The sequence below is a fragment of the Triticum urartu genome, chromosome 1 (assembly GCF_003073215.2).
Source record: "Triticum urartu cultivar G1812 chromosome 1, Tu2.1, whole genome shotgun sequence".
Taxonomy (NCBI): domain Eukaryota; kingdom Viridiplantae; phylum Streptophyta; class Magnoliopsida; order Poales; family Poaceae; genus Triticum; species Triticum urartu.
In genome coordinates this window covers 529,030,768-529,047,212 of record NC_053022.1, presented here as the reverse complement: position 1 = coordinate 529,047,212, position 16,445 = coordinate 529,030,768, and the positions used below count along the sequence as shown (strand labels likewise).

At 49.0% G+C, this 16,445-nt stretch overlaps 1 protein-coding gene and 1 pseudogene across 1 annotated transcript; both read right to left on the bottom strand.

Annotated features, from left to right (window-relative positions):
- Nucleotides 1-112: 112 nt before the first annotated feature.
- On the bottom strand, nucleotides 113-12,418 carry LOC125533057 (annotated as a pseudogene).
- Nucleotides 12,419-12,561: 143 nt separating this feature from the next.
- Nucleotides 12,562-13,887, bottom strand: LOC125526326 (probable serine acetyltransferase 5). Its single transcript, XM_048691121.1, has one exon. The coding sequence runs from the start codon at nucleotides 13,769-13,771 to the stop codon at nucleotides 12,830-12,832; it is 942 nt and encodes a 313-aa protein (XP_048547078.1). The 5' UTR covers nucleotides 13,772-13,887; the 3' UTR covers nucleotides 12,562-12,829.
- Between the last annotated feature and the right edge of the window lie 2,558 nt (nucleotides 13,888-16,445).

Below are 16,445 nucleotides of genomic sequence, written 5' to 3'. Positions count from 1 at the left end.
TAAACGAAACGGGCTTCTCGAGTGGTTGGAAACAACACTAGATGTTAGTACTAGCAAGATATGTCAACTTTATACAGTAAGTGAAAGGAGAGTCTGCAGAAATATCAGCTACTTAGTCAAGGGCTTGTTTATTCAGATGAAGAGTACACAAGTGGTTACAAGCACAACCGGCAATTAAGGAGCCCTATGTAAACATCTAGCTCCATATAAGCTCAACCGGTAATTAAGGAGCCATATATGTACTAACACCTAGCTCCATACAAGTAAGCACAACCAGTAATTAGGTACCAGTTACAATATACTCCATATAAGCTCGAGTCAAGAACCAGATCAACTTAAATACACCAACTTTAACACCAGCAAAGCAAGGAAGTCGCATCTACCAATCTGGTGAACCATGGTCCATAAGACAAGAAGAGAACCACCAGTAATTCAAAGCAGTGTCACGACGGTGCCAAAGAGCGCTCCTCTTCTTCATCTATGCTGTGGTACTACTCTCGTGCCGGACAAACTCACAAACAGTTGTGTAGCTGTAGTACGGTGGTATGACAGACCTCCAGGACAAGACCTCAAATTTTCCCCGTGGCATAGCACTCCAGGTGCCAGATATAAGATCCATCACTGTTATCTTTGGAATCTCGCCATGAGAAGCAGGCCCTTTTTGAGGGTCACACCCTTGCAGATAGAACTTAATATCCTCAGAACCTTGCCGCCTTTTGGCCATGCTCCAAACATACCGTGGCTGTTCTTCATCAACAGGACATTCACCTAACAACAAGATATTCTTCTGCCTGTGCTCCCTAAGGTGTCTGAGAACCCTGCACCAGAACCGAGCACTAATATTTTCTCTCAGTAAGGCAGCAATGATATATGCGTATAAGAAAGATTCACGCATCTCTAGGGCTATCTCCATGGCAATGGATGTTAGCTTTGGGTGCTCCTCCGGATCCGTGCTACCAAACACGAGCGTCCTGAAGAAATACCAGTAAGCTTCTTTTGACAAATAATTTAGCCTGACAGCTTCCGTTGTTCCAAGACTGGCCGTCTTCTCTGATCGGCTGGTGATTATGATTTTGCTCCCATGTGGCATGTATAGTTCATACAAGTGTAGCAGCCTCTTCCATGCCCCTTTGTCCACATCCCCTAAGAGCTCAATGACAACCAACAACCTTTTTTCATCCAAGCCAATATTTTGATGCTTGATCGTACAATGATCTCTAAAACTTGTCACTGTTTCATCTTTAAGGTCGTTTCCAGTGTAGAGCAAGATCAAGGAGAAGTGATTCTGCACACGCTCATCATTGCAAACATGGTCCGCAAGAGTGCTCTTCCCAACTCGTGCAGGACCAACAATTGGAAGGACGCCCACATTTCCATTCCCTGGAGGCTCAGCTTGTAGCAAGAAGCTGATGGCTTGTTCCCTCTCCATTTGGCGGCCAAACATATACTTGTCCACAAATAAATATGCCCCTGTTTCTAGGCCAAGAAATATAGCAAACTCCTTCATATCAGCAACCACGCTTTCTAGGCCAAGAACAACCTGTTTCAACTCCTGACTGCTTTCTCTACCAATTACCGTGCTCTCAATCTGACTGTTGCTAGAAAGACAGCGAATACGCTTAGCCGGATTGAAATTGGATTGAGCAAACAAGAAGCGACTCACCTCCTCATCATCGGCCTCCTTCTCTCTGGACCTGAAGGTGTCAAGAAGGTAGTACCCTCTGAACATTTGCTCTCTCATCGTGCTAGCCTGATGTATCATCCCTCGGTTTGTGACACGCCGCCCCTCGGCCTCCTCAACAATGGCACTTACCCTCAGGAGCAGCTGGCGCAGCCTCTGCAGATCCTCCTCAGAGGTTGTCTGCTCGCGGAGCTTCTTGACCACGAAGGATATAGCTCTGCCGACAAGATCACCAAGAACCGCAGAAATGATTGCTTCCATTGTGAAACGCAAACAAACAGAAAGCCCTCCCAGCCTCTTACCAGATAGATGGTGCTCTAAGCTAGAAAGACTTGGGAATTTGCTGACTCAATGACTTTGAATGGTTCGCTCAAAGCTTCAGAAGGCACTTGTGCTTTAAATTAGGTGTTTTCCTACTTTCTAGTCTTCATTGACCCATCCAATGATGGCGACATTGTTTTGACTTTGGAAAGAAGGAAAGTATTTGTTTTTGAAAAGGATATCGAAATGGTGGAAACTTGATGCTGCACGTCTCTTCTGCTGGGAACAAAAGTCAAACCACACTCCTCTTCCGTTCTTTCCAACACCAGCAGAATCTGGCATTGGTTGCTTTCACTCGCTGCTTTTTTTTACTGTTGTTTCTTCTTGTCAGTCAGAACCCCTTGCATGGAGATACTGATCTTTGTAGCAACACATGCAGGTTGTCTGAAATCTGAACTCCCCACACTGTGCGGGTTTTGTGTTCTTCTAACTTCTACAAGACACTGTTAACAAGCATCATGGCTGAGAAGTGCTGGGAACAGGCAACTGCGGTACAGGATCTAGAGAGGCTGCTTCTGAGGATCTATGCCGTTGTTGAGGAGGCCAAGAGGGGAGCGTCGCAAACTGAGGGATGATCCATCAAGTTGTGGAGCTCACTGGTGATTCCAGTAGTCGCACCTTAGACACTTCTAACAGTAGACATCTTTCAAAGCACAGAAAATTGCTAAAGTCGACAAAATTTTGATCCGACCAATTCAGCGAAAGACTTGTAAGTAGCAACTACCTGTTGCATAAAGACATAGCATGTGGGAGCTCAATGACTCTGAAACTACACGGCCATATGTCCTATAACTACAAAGAGATGAATAAATAAGGAAATATATGGAATAAATGAGCATGAACTTCAAACAGAAGATATCCTCAGAAGAAGCCGGTGCAGCTTCTGCAGATCCTCCTCCGTGGTTGTTTGCTCGTGGAACATCTCGACAGCGAAGGATATAGCTCTGCTGACAAGATCACTAAGAACCCCCAAAATGATTGCCTCTATTGTGAAATGTTTACAAACAGATGCCCCTCCCAGGCTGGTACTAGATAGATGGTGATCCAAGCTCGAAGGATATAGCTCTGCCGACAAGATCACTTAGAACCCCAGAAATGATTCCTCCATTGTGAAGTGTTTACGAACAGATACCCCTCCCACGCCGGTACTAGATAGATGGTGCTCCAAGCTCGAAGGACTGAGGCATGCCTTCGAATGGTCAAACTGAAAGTTTCAGAAGGTAATTGTGCTATACTTTTCAAAAAAGTAGGTGTTATCCTCGTCTTTATTGACCCACCAACAAAGGCAACAATGTTATGACAGAAGATTGTGCTATAAGTTTCAGAAAATGGGGGTTCTCCTAATCTTTCTTTTTTTAACTTGGGTTCTCCTAATATGAAAGCAGAACTGCAATGACGGAAGAAAAGTGTTAGGAAATATGCAACTTGTATTCCCATGAGGCCATAGGCCGATATATATACATGTACAGATGTGAAACATATGCAGGAAACCCCTTATATAACGGGATAAATACAAAGGGGTACATGACTTATAATATAACTCTAACACCCCCCCTCAAACTCATGATGGATGAACAACACTGAGTTTGGAGAGATAAAAGCCATGTTGTGCTCTAGTCTGGGCCTTCGTCAGGAAATCCGCCAACTGTAACTCGGAAGGCACATACTGAAGAGCAATAACCTGATCCTGCACACCAGCGCGTACATAGAAAGCATCAACACCAATATGTTTGGTGAGCTCATGCTTCACAGGATCACGCGCAATGCTAATAGCACCTGTACTGTCAGATAAGAGCGGAGTCGGTGTAGTGACAGAAACACCAAAATCCTGAAGTAACCACCGTAACCAAGTCACCTCTGCCGTCAAAAGAGCCATTGCTCGCAACTCAGCCTCGGCACTCGAACGGGAAACTGCAATCTGTTTCTTCGTCTTCCAGGCAATGAGAGAACCACCAAGAAAAACACAGTAAGCAGAAAGTGAACGGCGATCTGAAGGATCACTAGCCCACGTAGCATCCGAATAAGCCTGAAGCTGTAAAGAACTGGAGCGAAGAAAGAATAGACGGTGAGAGATTGTGCCCCGAAGATATCGGAGAACACGAAGGAGATGACTATAGTGGACCGATGTGGGAGCGGAGACGAACTGACTCAGAATATGAACCGGATAAGAGATATCCGGACGAGTGACAGCTAGATAGACAAGACTGCCAACAAGATGACGATAACGCGTCGGGTCAGGGAGGGGATCACCATCAGTAGCACGGAGGTGAACATTGAGCTCCATAGGAGTCTCAATAATGCGTTCGTCAGTAAGAGCAGCACGAGCAAGAAGATCCTGGATATACTTTTCCTGGGATATAAAAAAGCCATCAGAGGTAGAAGAGACTTCAATCCCAAGAAAGTAGCAAAGAGGGCCCAAGATCAGACATAAGAAACTGCTCACTAAGACGGGCCTTTACAAAGGCAATATACTCGGGGTCATCCCCAGTGATGACCATGTCATCAACATAGAGAAGAAGAAGAGTCCGACCACGAGGAGAAAGGTGAATAAACAATGCTGGATCATGAGCACTTGCTGAAAAACCAGCAGCAGTGACCACAGAGGCAAAACGCTCAAACCAGGCACGGGGGGCTTGCTTAAGGCCATAGAGAGAGCGACGAAGACGACAGACCATGCCATCAGGAACAGAATACCCAGGTGGTGACTGCATATACACCTCCTCACGCAGCTCACCATTAAGAAAAGCATTCTTAACATCAAGCTGAGATATAGACCAGTGGCGTGCAGAGGAAACGGCAAGAAGTGTACGAACAGTGGTCATATGTGCCACAGGAGCAAAAGTCTCGTCATAATCACGACCATGCTCCTGCTGAAAACCACGAGCCACAAGACGAGCTTTGTGACGCTCGAGAGAACCATCGGAGCGAGTCTTAACCTTGTAGACCCACTTACAAGTGATGGGATGGACTCCGGGAGGAAGGGAAACAAGATCCCAGGTACCAGTGCGTTCAAGAGAAGCAATCTCCTCTGCCATCGCAAACTGCCATTCAGGATGAACAACAGCCTGACGATAAGAAGTCGGCTCAAGAACAGCAGCACCAGCGGTGGGAAATCCAAAGCGATCAACAGGCGGACGAGGACGAGAACGCAAGCCATAAGTAGGCTGAGAGGAAGATGACGACACATCCACGGAGGCATCCACAAGACGTGAACGACGAGTGTAATACTGAGGAAGAGATGGAACAATAGAAGGAGGAATCGCCAAGGTAGAATCGAGGGGTGGCGATGAAGAAGTCACCGGAGATGAAGGTGTAGAATCTGGTGACATGCTAGACGAGGAGACCGTGGAAGATGGTGGCATCAAATCGACTAGAGGTGGAGAAGCAGAGGGAGCGGAACGAATAGGCACAGGCTCGACGAGGGTGATAGGTGAGTCAGGAAAAGTGAGGAAAGAGATATCCTCCACTGAAAAGGTCGAGGAAGATGGGCGTGGGTAGAAGGGACGAGACTCATCAAAAGTCACGTCTCGAGAGATATGCATCCGACGACCGATAGGATCCCAACAACGATAGCCCTTATGCTCATCACTGTAGCCTAAAAAGACACACTCAACAGACTGAGCGGTCAGTTTGGTGCGTTCGCGAGGGGCAAGAACATAGCAAACACAACCAAACAAGCGAAGCATCGAATAATCAGGAGAACAATCAAAAAGACGCTCGAAAGGAATACCACCCTGTAGAGCAGCGGAAGGCTGGAGATTGATAAGATAGGTGGAGGTGGAGACGGCCTCAGCCCAAAAATGAGGCGGGAGAAAGGCAGTAATCAGCAATGCACGAGCCGTCTCAAGAAGATGACGATGCTTTCGCTCAGCCACACCATTCTGAGCATGAGCACCAGGACAAGAGAATTGAGAGAGAGTGCCTTCCTCAGCAAGAACACCACGCAACATCTTAGAGATATACTCGCCAGTAGAGTCAGCACAAAGAACACGAATGGGTGAAGAGAACTGAGTATGAACCATGGCAGCAAAACGCTTATAAATAGACAACACCTCACTACGAGAAGTCATGAAATAAAGCCATGTGTAACGAGAGAAGTCATCTATGAAAATAATATAGTATTTATGACCACCTTTGGAAGCGAAAGGAGCCGGACCCCATACATCAGAATGGACTAAATCAAAAGGACGCTTAGACACTGACTCACTATGTGAATATGGTAACTGAATCTGCTTGCCAAGACGACAACCCTGACACTCTAAAGAGACATCTCCTGAGACAGACCCCAGAAGGCCTCGACGAACTAAAGACGACAACCGAGAACCACACAGATGACCAAGTCGATGATGCCACTGCTTGAAGGAACCAGTAACAGAGGCGACTGAAGCGGAGGAACTGGCGATAGTGGTGGCAGCAGAAGGAACATGAAGCCAGTCCAACTCCCAAAGACCCTGAGAATCACGGCGGCGAGGGCCAGCCCCAACCAGAGTGTGCGTGCGACGGTCCTGGACAAAACAAGAGTCAACGTCAAGGATGACGCGACAACCAGAATCAGTAAGTTGACCAGCAGAAAACAGATTCATGGTGAGTCGAGGAATATGAGCAACATTATGAACAGAGTAAGAAGGAGTGATAAGAGTGCCTCTACTAACGACAGAAAGTGGAGTACCATCAGCAGTGAGGACATGAACAGGAGAATCCAGCGAGCGAAAAGAGGACAAAATGGAAGAATGAGAAGACATATGAAAAGAAGCTCCAAAGTCCAGAACCCATGGGGATGTACCTGACTGTGTAGAGGGTGATTGCTCAATGCAGGAAGCATCAGTCACAGAACCAGCAGTACCCGTCGAGGAAGAACCTGAAGCCGCGAGCAGACGCTTAAGTCTCAGAATATCCTGCTCAGTCAAAGTAATGGCTGAAGCTGTCGAGGTAGATGACGAAGTCCCTGAAGATGATGATCGCGCCTTGCGCAGGTGTTTCTTCTTCGTGTAGCACTGAGACTCAAGATGACCATCATTGTTGCAGTAGTCGCAATGTGGACGGGGGCGACCTGAGCCTCCAGAAGGAGTGGGCAAGAGCGGCGGAGCACTCGAGCGAGAAGGGGTCGGTGCAGCAGGTGGCGTAGGAGCACGAGTAGCGAGCACAGAGGGAACCTCCAGCACGAATCTCAGAAAGCGCCTCCATGAGAGAAATACGGCCACGAGCAAACAACTGAGCACGCCGGGGCTCAAACTCCTTACGGAACCGAGACAGGAACTCATAGACGCGATGAAACTCCAAATTGGCCTGGACAGCCTGGCAACAGGGGCAGGTACGACAACCAGCACTGCGGAGAGAATCAAGCTAACGCCAGATAGCAGAACTCTGTGCATAGAAGTCATCAACAGTAGAGTCACCCTGCTGAAGAGCATGCTCCTGACGGACCACAGAAAGGTATAAGGCATCACCAGAGGGCTGATAGCGCTGACGAAGACGGGTCCACATCTCAAAGACAGTAGGAAGACCCAGAAACTCAGAAGCAAACTGAGGCAGAACACTAGCAGTGAGAACAGCAGCAGCACGAGCATCATCATCAAGCCACTGGGTGTAAGCAGACAGAGCACCATGATAAATCTGAAGAGCCTCCTCATAAGCCAAAACCTTCTCATCATAAGCACGATCAGCAGCCTCATCAGCAAGCTTAGCCGCATCCTTGGCGGCCTGATTAGCATCCGGAGTAAGAACCAGTGGAGTTGGAGGAGTAGGGGCCACCGGAGGAACTGGACGTGGCGGACAGCAGACCTCGCCAGAAAGAACACCCCAGAGACGGATGCCACGCATGTGAATGCGCATGAAGCCAGTGAACTCGGTATAGTTAGTACCATCAAAGATCACCGGACAGCGAGGAACAGCAACATAGCCGGAAGATGCGGACATCGTGCCTATTTTTTTTCCCAGGCAGCAGCAGTCACGCGGGAGTAACAGAGGCTTCCGACGGGCAGCAGACGGCAACCGCCGGACGAGGAGCAGTCTGGCGGAGAGATCCGACGAGAAGAGCAGCTGGCGGCGAGATCGGCAAGGAGCTGCAGAGAGCGGAAACTGGCAGCTGGCAGGGAGATCCAACGAGGGGCGACGGCCGGTGTCTAGTTGTTGGAAGAGCAGCAGCCCGACGGAGACCCGATCCAGAGAGGCAACCAACTTGCTCGGTCCAAAGGATGCGGCGTGAGCGTTACAGAGATGCGGGACGGACGGGGAAGGAATTGACCTTGGGTGGACCGATCAGAGAGGACCGGACGTGAGAACCGGCGCTACGACAGACGTGAGAACCGGCGTGCGAAAAAATTGACCTAGCTCTAATACCATGTTAGGAAATATGCAACTTGTATTTCCATGAGGCCATAGGCCGATATATATACATGTACAGATGTGAAACATATGCAGGAAACCCTTTATATAACGGGATAAATACAAAGGGGTACATGACTTATAATATAACTCTAACAAAAAGTACCTATTTCAACTACTTGCTGCTTTCTCTACCAATTACCCTGCTCTCAGTTTGAATGTCACTAGATATGCGGTAAAAACATTAGCTGGATTAAATTTGGATTGAACGAACAAGGAGGGACTCACCTCCTCAGTGTCAGTCTTCTTCTCTCCACACTTGAAGGTGTCGAGAAGTTAGTACCCTCTGAACATTTGCTTTGTCATCATGCTAGTCTGACAGATCATCTTTGCAGTGACATGCCACCCCTCAGCCTCCTCAACAACGGCACGTAACCTCAGAAGCAGCTGGGGCAGCCTCTGCAGATCCTCTTCCGTGGTTCTCTGCTCACAGCACTTCTCAACCAGTAGAATATGGTTCTGCTGACAGTATCATCAAGAACTGCAGAAATTAGTGTCTCCATCGTAAACTGCAAGCAAACAGGAACCCCTCCCTGACTCTCACCAGAACTTGAAGGGAGTTAGCAAGTTGCTGACTCCATGACTCTGAATGGTCAGCTAAAGCTTCAGAAAGCAATTATGATGTAGCTTCCAGAAAATAGCATGTTTGCACCATTTGATAAATAGCCAGATGACGTTTTTTCCTGCGTCGTTTCTAACACCTGCACAATCAAGAAGTGGTCGTGCCTGCTCACCGTGTCCTTTCAATTGTTATCCAGCACAAGCACTGAGCAGGGAATTGGCATTTGACCCAGCCAACGAAAGCAACACTGTTATGACAGATGAAAAGTATCTGTTTCTGATTTATATCTGATTTAATAAAGATCGGTGTGGTGGAAACTTGAAGCTGCAAGTCTCCCCTGTTAGGATCAACAGTGAGATCACTTTTTTGTTTGGCCCTTCCCAGCACCTGCACAATCAGGCAGTGGTTGTGTTTGTTCACTCTGTTCTTTCAGCTGTTTTTTCATCTTGTTAGCTCCAGCTATCTGTGTTGATTTTCACTTGCGGCACTGATCTTTGTAGCAAGGCATGCAGGTTGCCTGAACTGAACTCGCCCAGACTCGTGTGAGTGATGTTGTCTTCTACTGTACAAGACACCGTTAACCAGCATCTTTTGGCTGAAAAGTACCAAACTTCGCGGCAGGATCTGCAGAGGTTGCAGTAGCTGCTTCTGAGAATCTGCGCCGATGCCGAGGATGCCCAGGATGCTTGTCCTTCGTCACCCTCTCTGAGCAGCGCCGTCGTTCGTGTAAACAAAACAGGCTTCTCAAGTAGTTAGAAACAACGCTAGATGTTAGTACTCCCTTCTGAGAAACAAAGCTAGATGTATCTAGCACTAACTTGGTGCTAGATACATCCATTTGAGGGACAAGCTTTTTCGGACGGAGGGAGTACTAGCTAGCAAGATGTGTCAGCTCTATACAAAAAGTAAAAAAGAGAGTCTGAGGAGAAACATTAGCTACTTAGCCGAGGGCTTATTTATTCAGATGAAGATGGCAAAAGTGATTACAAACACAACCGGTAATTAGGGAGCCATATGTACCGGATACCAGTCACAGTATACTCCATACAAGATCGAGTCAAGAACCAGATCAACTTAAATAAATATCATCAACTTTTACACCAGCAAAGCAAGGAAGTCTCATCAACCAATCAGGTGAGCCATGGTCCATAGACAAGAAGAGAACCACCAGTAAATCAAAGCAATGTCACCACGGTGCCAAAGAGCGCTTCTCTTCTTCATCTATGCTGTGGTACTACTGCCGTGCCGGACAAACTCGCAAGCAGTTGTGTAGCTGTAGTACGGTGGTATGACAGACCTCCAGGACAAGACCTCAAATTTTCCCCTTGGCATAGCGCTCCAGGTGCCGGATAGCAGATCCACCATTGTTATCTTCGGAAGCCCACCATGAGAAGCAGGACCATTGTGGCAGTGACTACTTTGCAAAAGGAACTTAGTATCCTCAGAACCATGCCGCCTTTTAGCCAAGCTCAAAATATACCGAGGCTGATCTTCCTCAGCAGGATATTCACCTAACAACAAGATATTCTTCTGCTTGTACTCCCTAAGGTATCTGAGAACCCTGTACCAGAACCGAGCACTAAGATTTTCTCTCAGTAAGGCAGCAGCAACATATGCGTATAAGAAAGATCCACACATCTCTACGGCTATCTCCATGGCTATGGATGTTAACTTCGGGTGCTCCTCCGGATCCGTGCTACCAAACACGAGCATCCTGAAGAAATACCAGTAAGCTTCTTTAGACAAATAGTTTAGCCTGACGGCTTCCGTTGTTCCAAGACTGGCCACTTTCTCTGATCGGCTTGTGATTATGATCTTACTCCCATGTGGCATGCATCGTTCAGAAGAGTGCAGCAGTCTCTTCCATACTCCTTTGTCCACGTCCCCTAAGAGCTCAATGACTACCAACGACTTCTCTTCATCCAAGGAAATATTTTGATGCTTGATCACGCAATGATCTCTAAAAGTTGTCATCGTTTCATCTTGAAGGTTGTTTCCAATGTAGAGCAAGATCAAGGAGAAGTGGTTTTGTACACGCTCATCGTTGCAAACATGTTCCACAAGAGTGCTCTTCCCAACATATGCAGAACCAACAACTGGAAGGACACCCACATTTCCATACGGAAGCTCTGCTTGTAGCAAGAAGCGGATGGCTTGTTCCCTCTCCGTTTGGCGGCCAAACATATACTTGTCCACAAATAAATATGCACCATAGGGTTGGCGGTACATGCGAGGGTAGCTCATCAGAAATATAGCAAACTCCTTCATATCAACAAGCATGCTTTCTAGGCCAAGAACAACCTGTTTAAGCTCCTGACTGCTTACTCTAACAGTTACCGTGCTCTCAATCTGAGTGTTGCTAGAAAGGCGGCGAAAACGCTTGGCCGGATTGAAATTGGATTGAGCAAACAAGAAGTGACTCACCTCCTCATCATCGGTCTTCTTCTCTCTGCACCTGAAGGCATCGAGAAGGTAGTACCCTCTGAACATTTGCTCTCGCATCGTGCTAGCTTGATGTATCATCCCCCGGTTTGTGACACATCGCCCCTCAGCCTCCTCGACAACAGCACTTATCCTCAGAAGCAGCTGGCGCAGCCTCTGCAGATCCTCCTCAGCGGTTGTCTTCTCGCGGCGCTTCTCGACCACGAAGGATATAGCTCTGCCAACAAGATCACCAAGAACCACAGAGATGATTGTCTCCATTGTGAAGCGCGAATGAACAGGAACTCCTCCCAGCATGTCACTATATAGATGGTGCTCTGAGCTCGAAAGACTTAAGACTTTGTTGACTCGATGACTTTGACAGTCAGCCGGAAGCTTCAGAAGGGCAAGTGTGGTATAAAATTCAGAAATGATTGCTTCCATTGTGAAACGCAAACAAACAGAAAGCCCTCCCAGCCTCTTACCAGGTAGATGGTGCTCTAAGCTAGAAAGACTTGGGAATTTGCTGACTCAATGACTTTGAATGGTTCGCTCAAAGCTTCAGAAGGCACTTGTGAAAGACTTAAGACTTTGTTGACTCGATGACTTTGACAGTCAGCCGGAAGCTTCAGAAGGGCAAGTGTGGTATAAAATTCAGAAAATAGTGTTTTCCTAGTCTTCATTGACCCATCCAACGAAGGCGACATTGTCTTGACAGAAGAAAAGTATTTTTTTTTATATTCATCATATATCAAAATGGTGGATATATAGGTATAGCATGTGGGAGCTCAATGAACCATACGTCCTAAAACTACAAAGAGATGAATAAATAAATAAACATACAGAATAAATGAGCATGAACTTCAACCAGATTCATAATGCTAGAACAAGATACTTTTTACTTAAATTTTTGGGGAAATGCTTTCATAAACTTTGTCAAGAGTGACACTGGCAAATTATAAAGGTTCAGAAAAACAGATACTAGACCGGCATTTATCACCCCGTTCCAGAACTTAAGAATAAATTATTAGCTAAGGGCTCTAATACAGTTCATTTGATTTGATGTAGAGAAAAATGACGAAAGTGGGATCTGAAAATATGTCTAGAATTTAGTATGCGGCATCATCATTGGTTCACACGCTATAATCATGTGATCTAATATGCCCTTGAAGCTTGATCAATCCATGACCTATGTTCTCGGAAAAGCATGATTAATCCGGAAAATGATTAAAGTACAACCAAATCCACCATGGATTACAAAATTATTCGTTCATCAATCATCTGCTATCAGTATCCGAGCATGGTTGCTCAGCTGAAGAAACAATTGGTCATACACACTAGACTACAGTTGATGTTCATCCACAAGCGAACAATACCAAAACAAAATCACTATGTATTTGGTAGCACAACACGGTTACTGATACAGAGGATGAGTAATAGACCTTGCACAATGGCTCCCCTCAGATGGTGTAGTCGGACCACTGCCGTATGAAGGAGGTGTGATCCATGGACTCTCCGGGCATGTCCTCGTCCTTGTCGGACTCGCCCTTCCTCCCTCCAATCAGCCTGGCAGGGTTGCCCACCGCGGTGCTCCTCGCCGGCACATCTATCAGCACCACGGAGCCAGCCCCAATCTTGGCCCCGGCTCCAATCATGACGTTGCCGAGGATGGTGGCGCCGGCGCCTATGAGCACCCCGTCCCCGATCTTGGGGTGGCGGTCGCCGACGGCCTTGCCGGTCCCGCCGAGGGTGACGTGGTGGAGGATGGAGACGTTGTCGCCGACGACGGCGGTCTCCCCGATGACGACGCCGGTGGCGTGGTCGAGGAGGATGGCCTTGCCGACGACGGCGGCGGGGTGGATGTCGACGGCGAAGACGTCGGCGACGCGGGACTGGAGGGCGAGCGCGAGGGGGCGGCGGTTCTGCGCCCAGAGCACGTGCGCGACGCGGTGCGCCTGGATGGCGAGGAAGCCCTTGTAGTTGAGGAGGCAGTGGGAGAAGCCGACGCAGGCGGGGTCGCGGGCGCGCGCGGCGAGGAGGTCGGCGACGACGGCGGCGCGGAGGGAGGGGTGCGCGGTGAGGGAGGCGAGGAAGAGGTCGTAGAGGAGCGTGGAGAGGAGGGTGGAGGAGCAGAGCTTGTTGGCGAGGTGGAAGGAGAGGGAGCGGGGCAGGGAGGGGTGGGAGAGCACCGTGGCGTAGAGGAAGGAGGCGAGCGCCGGCTCGGCGTCCGCGTCGCGCCGGGCCTCCGCCTTGATCTGCGTCCACACCCAGGACTCGTCGTCCTCCGACTCCGGCGGCGGGTAGGCCGGCACCACCTCGGACGGGAGCGCGGGCGTGGCGGGCGGCGGGTGCTGGCGGCCGCTGTCGGGCTCGCGCGCCTGCGGCTGCTGGCCCGCCGGCATCGCCGCCGGCCGGAGCTGCGAGGGATGGATGGATTGCTGGTGGGTGGGTGGGTGAGTGAGGAGGAATTGCGGGCCGCTCTCCCTGCGGATCAGATTGCGGGGGCGGAAAAGGCCGAGGCCCAACGGAGCGCACGAGACGGACAAGTGGGGCCCGTAGAAAATAGGAACGTGTCTGGTCAGGTGGTGGAGTGAGTGTAGAACCTTTGGCGACGAGGAGATAGGATTCGGAGGGCAGCCGTCGGAGACTTTTTCTGGTTCCCTTTGCCTCCAGCCACCATGCTGTCAGGCTAATCAGCGTGATTTTTACGACATTCGTCGGCAACGTTTTCACAACGGATGCGATGAGAATAAAGGTACTCTGATTCTTCAATCGCGGTGAAGGTATTCTGATTCATCGGGCGCTGTCAGGAAGCCAGACAGGAGCTTCCTCATCTTCGTCTCACCCATCGCTCCCGCACGATTGAAAATTTCATGCACCGAATTTTTCCTCTTCCTCCCGAGCCGCTCGCGCGGGTGGTTCCGAAGGCGCCAACTCTAGCCTCGCACGCTCCACTCCACGAGCTCCCCTGGCCGTCTCCGCTGTCGGTGCCGGCGCCCGACCGTCGAAGGCGTCGGGCGAAGTCGGTGCGCCCCGACGGGCCTCCCACGCGCGGGGGAGAGGCGTCAAGCGGGCGGCGTGGTGGATCTCTTTGGTGGAGCGGCGGGCGGCGAGGAGCGCATGGTGAGGCTGACCACGACCGAGGGATCTCGAAGGCTATTGCATGCTCTACTCCGATTACTTCGTCGATGCTCCACTTCACGGCGACAAAACATTTCAACGCCGTTATCTGATGAGCCGAAAGCTCTTTCTCAGGATTGTGAATTCCATCCGGGAGTTCGACAACTACTTCAAGTGCAAGATGGATTGCACCGGCAAATTTGGATTCACCTCGATCCAGAAGTGCACGACAGCGATGAGGATGCTTGCATACGGAGCTCCCGGTGATTCACTCGACGACTATGGGCGCATGGTCGAGTCCACCACCATTGAGTGTTTCTACAAGTTCTGTCGGGCAGTGGTGGCAGTGTTTGGACTGCAATACTTGAGAACACCCAATGCGGAAGACACTGCTCAGATCCTAGCACAGAATGCAGCAAGAGGATTTCCTGGGATGCTTGGAAGCATCGACTGTATGCATTGGAAAATGGAAGAACTGCCCATTTGCTTGGCAGGGGATGTACAAAGGCGCAAAAGGCGGTTGCAGTGTGGTACTTGAGGCGGTGGCCACACATAACCTCTGGATTTGGCACTCCTTCTTTGGTATGCCAGGAACTCACAATGACATCAACGTGCTGCAATGCTCCCATGTCTTTGCGAAGCTTGTTGGAGGTCATTCTTCTCCGGTGAACTTCGAGGTCAAATGGGCGACACTACAACAAGGGGTACTACCTAGCTGATGGCATCTATCCGAGATGGTCTGCATTTGTGAAGATTATTTCAAACGTTGTGCCAGGAGGCAAGAATTCCCAGTTTGCCAAGGTGCAGGAGGCTTGTCGGAAGGATGTCGAGCGGGCATTTGGTGTGCTCCAATATCGATTTGCTGTTGTCCGGCACCCTGCTCAGACCTGGTCGAAAGATCAAATATGGGAGATCATGACTTGTTGTATCATCTTGCACAACATGATCATCGAGAGCGAGTAAGAAGAGCCAGTGTTTGACACTGAACCATACTACAGGCAGGGTCCTCTAGCCGAAGTTGATCACCAGCTACCGGCAACCTGGACTGCCTATCTCAGTATGCGTCAGGAGATCCGAGACCCACGGGTGCATCATCAACTGCAGCATGATCTGGTGGAGCACCTATAAAGGCTCAAGGGCAACACCGGGCGCGACGTGTGATGAAATATGAGTTTTTATTTGTTGAACTATATAATTTGTATTGAATTATTTGTTGTTGCACTATTTTGTTGAACTATTTGATGAACTATGTGATACAAATATGTTTATGTTGGTAATTGAACGTCGAGCCACGACGAACCACGCTGAATATGACTTATTCTCGTCCATATGATCTCTTTATTCGCCGAAAGTGGACCGAAAACTATATCGATATCGACGCCTGAAGGCGACCTAAAGGCGACGACTGGATGTCCAACCACTCCCAACGTCGATTGTATCGACGGCTCGCCCCTAAAGGACGATTTTTATGCCTTCTGGGAGACCAACGGCTGAAGATGTTCTCAATGCGATTGACGAAGACGTGCTAGCTACTTCCTCCGTCTGGGTTTATTGGGCTCGTCGACACAATCGGCAGGACCAAGAAAACGAGTAATTAGCTTCGGTTAGAGCAAAAATCTCGACATTAGCTGCACCGGACGTTTCGGAAGTCATGTATATCTTAATGCCCCAGCAGTAATTTCACAATTATCGCGCACGCACAGCCGCTTTCCTGGCCAATCGGAAGAGCTGGAGCGCATGCAGTCTATTAACTCACCCACGATCCCATCCAATACTATCGCTGCATGCAACGGCTAGGTTGACTCCCTTGATTTTCTATCAAAAGAACAGCAACCGAACACTGAATAAAATCGACGGCCTAATAAAAACGGACAGGCCTCGGTTGCTTGTGGGCCCATTAAACCCGAACGGAGGGAGTACTAATTAAGACGTGGGCTTGGCGATCCCAGCAGCACG

What these genes read in the sequence shown, in the direction of transcription:
- LOC125526326 (XM_048691121.1), bottom strand. Translation starts at nt 13,771, where the DNA reads ATGCCGGCGGGCCAGCAGCCGCAGGCGCGCGAGCCCGACAGCGGCCGC.